Below are 11,005 nucleotides of genomic sequence, written 5' to 3'. Positions count from 1 at the left end.
AAAAGGAACACTCTTTGCAACCAGATTTAGTGTTAAGTGTTTATTTCAATATCACGTATCAGAGTAGTACAAAAATTCGAGTGTGGACATTAGGAAATAGGAGTTCAGTTGCCCATCGTTCAGTCCACTTGATTAATGAAGAAGGCCTCGTACATTCAGACGGGGCAGATTAAAGCCAGTCTGATGATGCGGAGCAGTGGTTGATGCTCGCGGGCGAAGCGGGTGGCTTCAGTACGGCTGCGATGCCGTTTTTGTTGATAATTTTGAGTCCAATGGTACGCGACTGTCCATGAACATGACAGCGTGCAGCTGAGCGCACCTCCGTCAGCGGTTTGTCATGTGATCCGTCGTTCCCGTCTTCTGCTTTTGTGGAAAGGAGAAAATCGCCGTTTGCTTTGGATCCAAATGTGTCGATCATTTGTAAAGAACAGCACCATGTCACACGTACAAGCACACTACTTAAGGCAAACAGAACATGAATACAGGACATTCGATATTTCACACTTTAAATAAATTCAGGACGGTCAACACAGGATCTCAAAACAAAACACATTTTGGTGCATATGCACTGACTAAAACAAAACGCTTTTTCCATGTCTTAATGGAAGAGATTAGGGGTGTTTTGATGAGAACGGGCCCCTTCTGATGCAATACTAATAATAGTGCTCGCATGGGAGTTTTTACAAGCCACCAAAAGGGGCGTTTTATTAGTCACTAAAAAAAAACTTTTCCCCCTGCGGTGACCTGGGCCTCGACCTTCACAGACTCACAGACTCACTGACGCTGACGGGCAGTAAAAGGGAGTCTGGGTGCCGACTTCTTGTGGTCTTCACCTTGTGACTCAGAGGGAAGCGACTCTTCGCTGAGCTTTCAAAGGGGAAAATATACTATAACCATTGTACATACACACATACATTTAGGGCAAAAGAAAAAGCATATTTAGCTGACGGGCGTTGGTCGAATGTCCTGATTTGACGCTGCGCACTGCAGGACCGAGATCATCAGTGTCAGCAGCACCGCATTGCACCACCGCCACGATACCATGTTACTGTATCGAGTTTACTCTGGAATGACGTACGAGTCGTCCTAAACGTGGCAGCTCCTGCCCTGGAAGAACCATATGCACACACACACACACACACATACTGTATTTGGCATCCCACAGTTTACGATGTCACGAGTTTGGTGAAAAACGGGTTCCGGCAGCTTCTTGGCGGTCCGAATGGACATGCCACTCTAACCAGTGTTACCGTTCAAAGCGTTTACACACGCCGGGGGAAGCAGAGATCGAGTTACTGCGTTTATCTGGCGTCATTTGCCTCCTCCCCTCTTTTTTTTTTTTTCATTCCTGCGACCTTTGCTTCCATCTTTAAAAAAAGCGGGTTGCTAAGTCAACACATTGAAGATCGGGGCCCTTCTTTCGGGAGCGATTTCCTCGCTGGAGCGACGTTCACCGCCGAACAAAGGTGCGATTGTATTATTACAGCGAAGCTGCCCTTTAAAAAAGGAACAGCTGCTGACAATAAGTCCGCATGCCGCGCGCGTCTGACCGGCATGAAACAAGCGCACTCCCGCCGTACATTTTACGACACGCGTAAAAACAAAACAACAACAGGAAAAGTCATGAACGTGATGTTTGTGATCGTTACGAGGGCATTCGGCTTGTAAAGGATAAGGCCTTATTAGCAACGAGATGCCTGGCTGGAGTAAACGTAGGGAGGGGAGGGGGGGCGTTTACTCCAAACGACGCTATTAAATCTTAACAAGAAAAGTGTTTCAAGCGGACAAGGCGTGTTGCACTCGTTTGCAACGTGAACGCGGAGCGGTTTCCTGCACTCTGGGATTTCCTGTTTGGTCACAACGATCGGCGCCGTGGCGAGCTCGCCGGTGGATCCCAGTGGCTTTGAGAGAAGGGACAGAAACGCAATTTACAATCTCGTCAGTGACCAAACAAAGGTCACCTGAATGAATCACAAGCAGCTTGATATAAAACAAACGAATGGCAGCATTTTTTTTTAAAAAGTACCAAATGATGTGGACGTTGAAATAAACCCCCGATTTAGTTTCAACAGCCCAGCTCCGATTTAAAGCACATCACACACACTTTTAACAAGACACACCGGTAATGTGTGTGACGACGCGCGAAATAAGGTGAAGACTCAATAATACATGATGTTGAGAGAGACGCAAGAAAAAAAAAAATAGCCGTAAAAACAAAATGCAGCTCCCATTGAGGCGGGAAAGCGGCCTCCTCACGGGGGCGGCGTCATGAATGAACAACTGCCGGGCGCTTAAGACGTTGCACTGTGGAGTTTGTTCCCAATTCGTTGCACTCGTGGGTCCTCGGTGTCGAGGCCTGAGCCGAGAGGACGGCGGCGGGGGACGACCTGTCGGCCCTCATCACAGTCGCCTTTGTTCTCACGGAAAGGCGTCGGGCGTAGAAGTGAGCCGTGGGAGAAAACAACGAGGCCCGTCTTTCACGCCACGACACTTTGGCTGTCAGCGGCTCCAGAATGAATGTGGTCCAAGATCTGCAGACGTTTTGAGCCGCAGCGACAAAGACGTCATTGTAATAACGTCCTAAAAAAAAAAAAGGCCAGAGGTTGAACGCAGATTCATTTGTACATTCGGCTCGGCGGCTTGTTCCGTTTCCCCCGGCTCTTTCTACGAAGCGCGTTCAACACCGGCTTCCTGCGCCCACGCAGCTGCTATATTTTATGCATCCGGATGATATTTTACGGGTCGGCCACATTCCTTGAATCCCGCTCGAGGGAGGCCCCGTCTCAGGCTTGCTCCTTGTCGGCCCGCCACAGCTGCTCTTTGACCTCCGGCGGCAGCGTGTTGAACAGGTCCTCCTCCACCACCAGGCTGCTCCGCTTCAGCAGCCGGCACTCGCCGAGCTCCACCGGGAGACACTCCAGCCGGTTCCCTCGCAGCTCCAGCTGGGTCAGCGCCGTGAGCTCCCCGAAGCGCGACGGCAGCGTCCGCAGGCAGTTGTTCCCCAGGTTCAGAGTGCGCAGCTTCTTGCACTTGAAGAGCTCCGGGGGCAAAGTCTCGATCTGAGGTTCGGGGGAGGACGAGAGACAGAACGATCGAATAAGTTAACGGCCTCAAGACGAAGATAAAGGAAAAAGTATTTTGTGTTCTTGTTCTTTTTATAATTCCATGCGCAATTCGGAGCTCTATGCATTGATGACCAGAGGTAAGCACGCGTGGACACAGTATTCACAGTATTATGTAACTCATTTAAATTGTTAACGTGTGATTCAGGCGGAGAGTCTCATTTAATTAAGCTATTTTCAGCGGCACACAAACCTGCTGGAACCGGCTATGCGAGTACAACCACAACAGTGAGCACAGTAAAAGGGGCGGTAATAGCATCCGTTACTGAAAGCACATGATCCTCAATGGAAAACAGCTTCATCGGGAGAATATCACATTGTAAAATTGCTACAATCGGCAATGAAATAAACGTTTTGTCAGGACGGAAATGTTCCACTCCACCCAAAGCCAAACTGAGCAACCCGGCCATCTGGTACAGCCCTCAAAACGTTTAAGATAATCATCTTTCCGGCAGAAATAAACAACGTCCTAAAAAACGAAGCCCGTGAGTGATCGCATTAAAAGCCATAGTTTACTTCTCAGGAAGTCGACGGGTCAAACCGTGGTCTTATCAGAGAGGACGCGGGTTGGACGGTGAGTACGACGCGCTCAGAGACCCACGTGGTCCCTCAGAAAGGGAACCTAAACCATAAACATATCGTTGGGAAATGGGATTGCCCGTAAACCTTCATTCCAGACAGAAGGATGTTAGCTCAACATGTGGGACAGATGTTAGCATTACGCGGCTCCTGGGCGAGGAGCTGGAGTGTGTTTACGACGAGGCCGAGCAGAGTCGCCGTTCAGTAGGTTGCCGAAGAGCAGATAAACAGGCCGAGATTACATCGGGTACGCGTTGATGATTCATTACTCCGAATCTGCCAGAGCCTGTCACGTGGTTGCAGTTAAAACCGTAATTCCCGACCATGAAGACCTCAGTATTGGTACTTTGTAAAAAACCGAGTCGGACCCTTTGAGCTGATCTCATCCACACGCAGAAGACCCGTCTAAGTTCAAGGTTCCGAGCGGAGGTTCTCACCCGGTTTGCCGTCACGGCGAAGTACTGCAGGTTCTGGAGGAAGCCGACGTCGGCGTGGATGCTCGTCAGGTTGTTGTGACTCAGGTCCAAGAAGCGCAGCTTGCGGCAGAAGAAGAGCTGACTGGGGATCTTCTCGATCTTGTTCCTGTTCAGGTACAGCCTCTCCATGTTGGTGAGCGTCCCGATCTGAATGGGGATGTAGGCGATCTGGTTGTACCACAGCTTCAGGCACACCAGCCGGTGCAGGTGCTGGAAGCTGATGATCTCCTCGATGGTCTTCAGGTTGTTGTCCTTCAGGTCGATCTCCTGCAGGTTGTGCAGGCTGAAGATGGAGTGGGGGATGCGCTCCAGGTCGCAGCGGACCAGCTCCAGCTCCGTCAGGTTGACCATCTTCTTCAGGCTGTTGAGCACCATCAGCTTGGTGCCCTCGTTATTGACGGAGAGCTTCTGGAGGTGCACGCCCACGTCCGTCACCACCTGCGGCAGCTTGGTCAGGTTGCTCTTCAGGCGCAGCACTTTGAGCCTTTTGAGCTCCCGCAGGCCGTCGATGACGATGTAGCGGTTGTTCTCGGCGCTCAGGTTCCCGGTGAGGTGCAGCTCGCTCAGGTTCTTCAGGCTGTAGATCCACAGCGGGATCTCCTTGATGTCCGTGAACTTGATGTGAAGGGACTTCAGGTTCTCCCTGAGGAACGCCAGAGCCGGCGCCTCGATTTTCGCCGGCGTGTGATAGAGCCACATCTCCCTCAGGCTGGAGAGCTGGGCGATGATCGGCGGGACGGTCACGTCGGGGATGAGCTCCAGCTTGAGCACCTCCAGCTCCACCAGGTCGAACACCGTGTCCGGGATGCCGCTGAGCATGAACAGGTGCAGCTCCAGCTTCTCCTGGGAGTTCTTGGTGATGCGCTGCCGCAGCTTCTCCAGCGTCCACTCGTTGTTCAGGTTGAGCTGCCTCAGCTTGTTCTCGCTCACCTCGGACAGGAACACGGCGAAGCGCTTGGAGTACAGCGGGTCGTACTGGTCAATCATGTGGAGCATGAAGGCAAAGTCGTTCTTCAGGTCGGGGATGTCGCTGTAGCTGCTCTCCTCGCGGATGGCCTCGAAGGAGTAGCGCTTGAGGGAGCGGCTGACCATCCAGCAGAGCGTGTACATGCAGATGAGGCCGTAGACGCCCACCAGGCTGATGTAGAAACAGGCCAGGATCTTGAAGAGAGTGGCGAGCGGGTGGGCGCAGTAGAACGTGCTGTAGCCGGTGAGTTTCTGAATGTTCACCGTGCACACCACACTGAAGCGGATGTAGCGCACGTAGTAGGCGGTGTAGCTGATGATCAGCACGAACTTGATGACTTTAATGATGGTCTGCCGTACGTAGAGGCGGTACACGATGTCGCCCTCCTCCACGTGGATCCGGAACTTCTTCACCTTCTCAAACAGAGCCTTGGCCTGCTCGCCTTCCTTCTTGTCCAGGACGCCCGTCTCCGAGCGGTCGATGATGCCCTGCTCGATGCGGGACTTTGTCCGCTGGAGCATGGGCAGGCTGGCCTCGACGTCCTCGCTCACGCACGACGCCTTCTTGTCCGACGAGCCGTTGGTCTTCCCCGCGGGCTTGGGGTCGCTCTCCTCCACCACCGTCTCGGACAAGGCCCTGGTTGTCCACGGCGAGTCGAAGCACTTGAGGAGGATGGAGACAAAGTGCTCCAGTTTGGAGCTGGTGCGGGGGAACTTGAACCAGAAGTTGCTGCAGGCCAGGAAGATGAGCGTGTGGAGCAGCACCAGATAGGGGAAATACTTGGCGAACCAGTGGAGCTTGTTCTCGTAGCAGACGGCGTCGACGTAGTTGTACTGGTGGCGGTCGAGGTCATACTTGATGCCCTGGGGCTCTGGCGGGTAGGCGGCGCTGGCGTTGGGCACGGGCATGGTCTCGCAGGACCTGTTCACCACCCACTTGCAAGGCAGGCAGATCATCTTGTCCTGCGTGACCTGCAGCGTGCCGCCGAACACGGCGATCATCAGCATGATGACGGAGATGTAGTCGGTGAAAACGTCCCACCATGGCTTCAGGATGCGGTACGCCGGCTGGCAGTCGGCGAAGTACCGGAGCTCTGTGATGGGAATCATGATGGTTGATCTAAAAAAAGAAGACGGAAAACTCAGCGGTTTAAAACATACGTTTAAAGCACAATACAGTTTCTCTTGAAGATGTTCCACCCCTGGTCCCACAATATAAGCATTTAAAAAAGGCCTGACTCAGCGCGCATGTTCACACGCGTTTGAGAATTCATCTCCTGAGGCGCAGGGCCGCGTCGGCCCTCGAGCTCATTCACAGCGCCGCCAACGCGCAGCAACGCCTTCGTTTAAGGACGACCGATTTAAATTCATTCTTTCAGGTATCCGCGTGACTTTTTTTATAGAATAAAACACAAAATGGGAATGATCAGCAATCTCGGCTAAATGGAAGTAATACCAAGTCAAACCTCAGCTAGGCGACTTCCTCACAAAGTAAATGATGGTGCAAGAAATACAGCAATCCAAGCATTTCTTTGCCGATGTTTGTTTCTGAAGCTCGACGCGGCGAACTGTTATCTTATACACCGTGGAAACGGTGATGGAAAAAGAATCAACTCAACCCAAAATGTGCCTCCCTGTGAGCTCAACTCTCCCCTTACTGAGAGGACACGGAGGAAAGAGGATAGCTTTGTTTTATCCGGTTCAAACCAGTCGCCGAGGGCCTCCTCTGTGCCGCTGCGAGTCACCTCAGCGCAGGAACACCTCCAACGCCTTTCCACAGGAGGAAGCGACCTTTGACACCCAGGCAAAGTGCACGCTCTCCGGTTAAGGATTCACCGCACGGCGCCGCGTCGCCGGATCCAGAGGGCAGAGAAAGTGGAAGCAACGGGGCGCGTCCCCCCCACCTTCGAGCGGCGGAACGAGGGCCCGTTGTCGTGGCGCCACCGATTAGATTAAGTAAACTTTAACCGCGAGAGATTTGCCGAGCGTGCTTTTTGTTGTTGTTTTTTCACCATATCCCAGCATACCTCGCAGTTTTGTTCCCTGAACAAGCCTCGTTTTGTGCAAAAATCACAGCTACCGTCCTACAAGGTCAGAGAGAGGAACAAAGGGTCTCTCTGGAAATGAACCGAAGCCGGACTGAGAATTTTGAGATGAGGGGAACCAGCCGGACTCCGGCGGTGGTCTTCATCCAGTGCCTGAAATAACCACAGGCCTCGCTGGTCTCCGTGTGTAGATCCTTGTGTAGATTAACAGCCTCTTTACGGTAAACACATGAACCCACACAAGCCTTTCTGGGACGGCTTCCAGCTCCCTTTGGAACCCGCAAGGAAATAAATGGGTTAGAAAAGAAACGGGACGGCTGGATGGAAATATCGACGGAAGCCAGCGTTCCCTAATTGCTGGGTTGGGAGTTTTATTACATTCCATTAGATGATATGCGTTTTTTGTCTTCTGTTATTCCATCTGCAGAAGAGACGCAGAGATGGACCTTCAATGCATGGACGGGTGGAACTCTCCAAGGGACGGGACCATCTGGGTTGTGTCCACGGCACGCAAGCAACATCGCCTCATAAGAAGGTCTTCAACGTATTCGTCCGTCATCAAAAAAGTTATGAGAAGCAGTTTCGATGAAGCTAAAATGCCACGAAATCAACTTCAGGGATCTCGGTGTCATTAAAATTGTCTGGAATTGTCTGAATTTTGTAACAACATGTATTGTTATTTGATGTTTTCAGTAGCTGTCAATTAAAAACAAAGCCAGGATGTTCATGGCAATAACAGCCTCACACATCCTCCCAAAACACGGGATATTTCCGACCTTATCCGGCATGTTGGATCGCCGGAGCTTTGCTATCTGTTTTGAACCAGGTGTAACTGGTTCTGGTTCGCCAACAAGATGTAACTGGTTCTGGTTCGCCAACAAGCTTCCTTCTCTTTCCCGACACTGATGAGGAAAGATCAGGTCGCAAAACAAATGCCCGAATTAGCAACGAAAACAATTAAGAGATCAGACAACGGCGCTTCTTGGTGATATTGATTTGCATTCGACTCGTTGTGGTTTAAACAGAATAATTATTTAGGTCCACGGAACCTTTCTGGCCTCAAAACAGAATCGTTAACGACGCGATGGATCATAATTCATCCGCTGTTCCCGCGGGATTAAGGGAGCGACAGTAGCGCAATCTCATACCGGTATGCGCCCGTTCTTCACAACAGCACGCAGCCGGGAAACGGTGTGTCACACGCCGAGGTCCGGTTAGCCCGCTGCGGCGGAGGAATCCCCGGTGACAACCCCCCGCGGCTATCGAAGCCCCGTTAATAAAAACACTTTAGAGAAATGTTTTTTTTTTTTTTTTTTAAGCCCACCTGTTTTAGTAAAGATGCTGCTTCTCGGTTGCGGCGCACGCGGGCGACACATTTCTCTGACGTTTTCTCCGCAGCTGTGGCCGGTAGGACACCGGGCCGGGGCCCCGCACGGTGACGGTCGAGAAAAGCCACTCGGACGAATGAACCGAGTGGGCTGCGTCGGCTGGTCACGAGGACGACTGCGATTGGACGACGGGCGGAAGTACTGCTAAGGGGCCGCCGTCAAAATAAAAGCACGGCGGTAGGATGGCGGAATGTGTTTGTCATATGAAATTAAAGATTTGACATAATTTGTATGATCGTCCCTTTTTATTTGCTTTTCATGTTCAGTGTATTTACTATTGTGGCAATGTGTTGTTTTCTTTTCTTTGTTTCAAAGATTGTTATGCCACTTTGCTCAGATCCCTTATCAGTGTGTTAGAAAAAGTACATATACAGTAACCTATCAGAAAATAATGTTACTCAAATGTCTTGAATTGAAAATGTGACACAAAAATTACAGAAGTATACAATACTTAAAAATATTACAGAGTGCCTCTAATTCCCACTCTTTTACAAACATAAAATATTCTAACATATATTTCTATGCATCATCTTGACATCCCTTTATTACACGGATATGTTACAATCAGTAACAGAGGAATGTGACATACAAAACTGCATGCAGACTCTCCACAGAGGCACTAGGAGGTGTCAGCAATAGAAGGCCTCCTAGTTTCAGACCGGCTGCGGTTCCACCTTAACAGGCTCAGCCCACCTTTCAGAGAAAGATTAAGCAACACAGCCCTCCATCACCACCATCTCATTAAATTTGTTATTGGTGCTGATTTCCATTCAACTCAGCTACGCGCTGCGGCTGCCGCAATGGCTTCAGCCAGTTGGGGACGTTCATTTTGTTGTGCATAATCTGCCCTAGTTCTCCCTTTCCCTCTAACCCATTTGGCAAACAATGAAGCCATGATAACTCGCGATATCTGTGCACAGTGCAATGACAGTACTGCAGCATTCCGCCCCAGACACATCTATAGGAGGAAACAATCAAAATCTAAGCGGTGAAATCAAAAATGTATGACACCCTCTGGTGGTTGTTTTAAAGAAATGTCTTGACCTCCTCACACACAGACTCAATCACAACTTCAATCAAATGTTGTGTTTGAATATTAACTCGCAGAATCTTTATAGTGGAACTCCAAGCAAACAAGGCCGCTATTCATTTGCAAGATTGCCTCGATACATAGTGACAACTACAATAGCCAGTCAACTTAAAAAGAATCTAACTATCCTCTACTATTTGTGCATAATTTTAGTTTTTTTTCAGCATTGATGCTGTTCAGTTTCCTCATAGATTTTTTTCACCTCCAAAACAAGTCTTTTCATTTTTGACTGTGGTTAATCTTAAATGTTTTCTTTTACTGATATGCCATCCTTGCCCTGAAAATTGAGGTTTCTGGTTCAGATCCATGGTTCTCCACGATGCCCTTGATTCTGGTGCTTTCTGTTTTATTGATCATATGTTTTTATTTAAAAATACACAAATGTCTGATAATGGTAGAGAAGGTGTAGTGTTGAATGGAAATCGCCTACCTTTTATTTCCTCGAATTTGTAGGCTACGAAATTACAGTTCTTGAGAACGGGTGAATAGGTATTTTCAAAGTAAAATGAATATTGGTAGATAATACATTCACACATTTTAATAAAAGAAAGTCAATGTAAAACCTCTGTTATTTTTTAAAAGAGAGCTGAGATACTCTATAGAAACTATATCACATAACGTAAAATTGCCTGTTCTGTTTAATGCTAAATGTTTGTAATTTACCTACACTTTTAATTTCTCGTAAGAACAATTTGTTGTAAGAACAATTGGTTTATAAAGTTTATTTTGAAACGACAACTTCGTTGACGTCATCAGTCCACGCCGAACTGCTCGTTGATGAAACGGAGACGTTGTAATATCTTTATAAACAGCCGTCATGCTTCTTTTACAAAAATGTCTTGCTATCGTTCGTCCGTCGGCTTCTTCCTCGGGGACCGTGCGGACGGTCGGCCGTTCGTTCCGGTCTTTTGACGCTCGTTCCGCGGCGTCCGGTCCCTCGTCCGGTGCTGCGCCTGACTGTCGTCCTCCAGGACCGCCGACTGCCGCGGTGAGGTCGGGGTTCCCGTCCACTCAGGACCGGCGCATTCTGTCACCTGCTGACAGAAGAAGTGAAGCGCGTCTCAGCGCTTCTAGAAGCTTCTCGACCTCACTGAGAAACAGAGGAGACGCTATTGGAACGATCAAGGCAACGCATTATCAACTTGTTTACACGTGCAAGGTACCAGCGCCACGGTCGGCCGTTGCTTTTCAATCGTCTAATCGGAATGTCTGTGTTGTGACGTGTTTCTGAATCATATACCCGGATAATGCTGCGACACTTTTGCAGGTTTGCGCCACCAGGTCGAGTCAGAAGATTTCCAAGCAGGCGTATCACAAAGGTGTTGTGATAGTGACCTGC

The 11,005-nt window shown here is 49.6% G+C and overlaps 1 protein-coding gene across 1 annotated transcript; it reads right to left on the bottom strand.

Moving 5' to 3' along the window:
• Positions 1-25: 25 nt before the first annotated feature.
• On the bottom strand, positions 26-8,695 carry lrrc8aa (leucine rich repeat containing 8 VRAC subunit Aa). The gene is made up of 3 exons (XM_040196990.2): positions 8,513-8,695; positions 4,139-6,263; positions 26-3,059 (listed from the first exon to the last, which is right to left on the bottom strand). Exons 2-3 carry the CDS (start codon positions 6,251-6,253, stop codon positions 2,784-2,786), a joined length of 2,391 nt encoding a protein of 796 aa, XP_040052924.2. The 5' UTR covers positions 6,254-6,263; positions 8,513-8,695; the 3' UTR covers positions 26-2,783.
• Between the last annotated feature and the right edge of the window lie 2,310 nt (positions 8,696-11,005).

The sequence above is a fragment of the Gasterosteus aculeatus genome, chromosome 14 (assembly GCF_964276395.1).
Source record: "Gasterosteus aculeatus chromosome 14, fGasAcu3.hap1.1, whole genome shotgun sequence".
Lineage (NCBI taxonomy): Eukaryota > Metazoa > Chordata > Actinopteri > Perciformes > Gasterosteidae > Gasterosteus > Gasterosteus aculeatus.
Note: the sequence above shows the minus strand (reverse complement) of the source record. Positions and strands in the feature narration are given on the sequence as shown.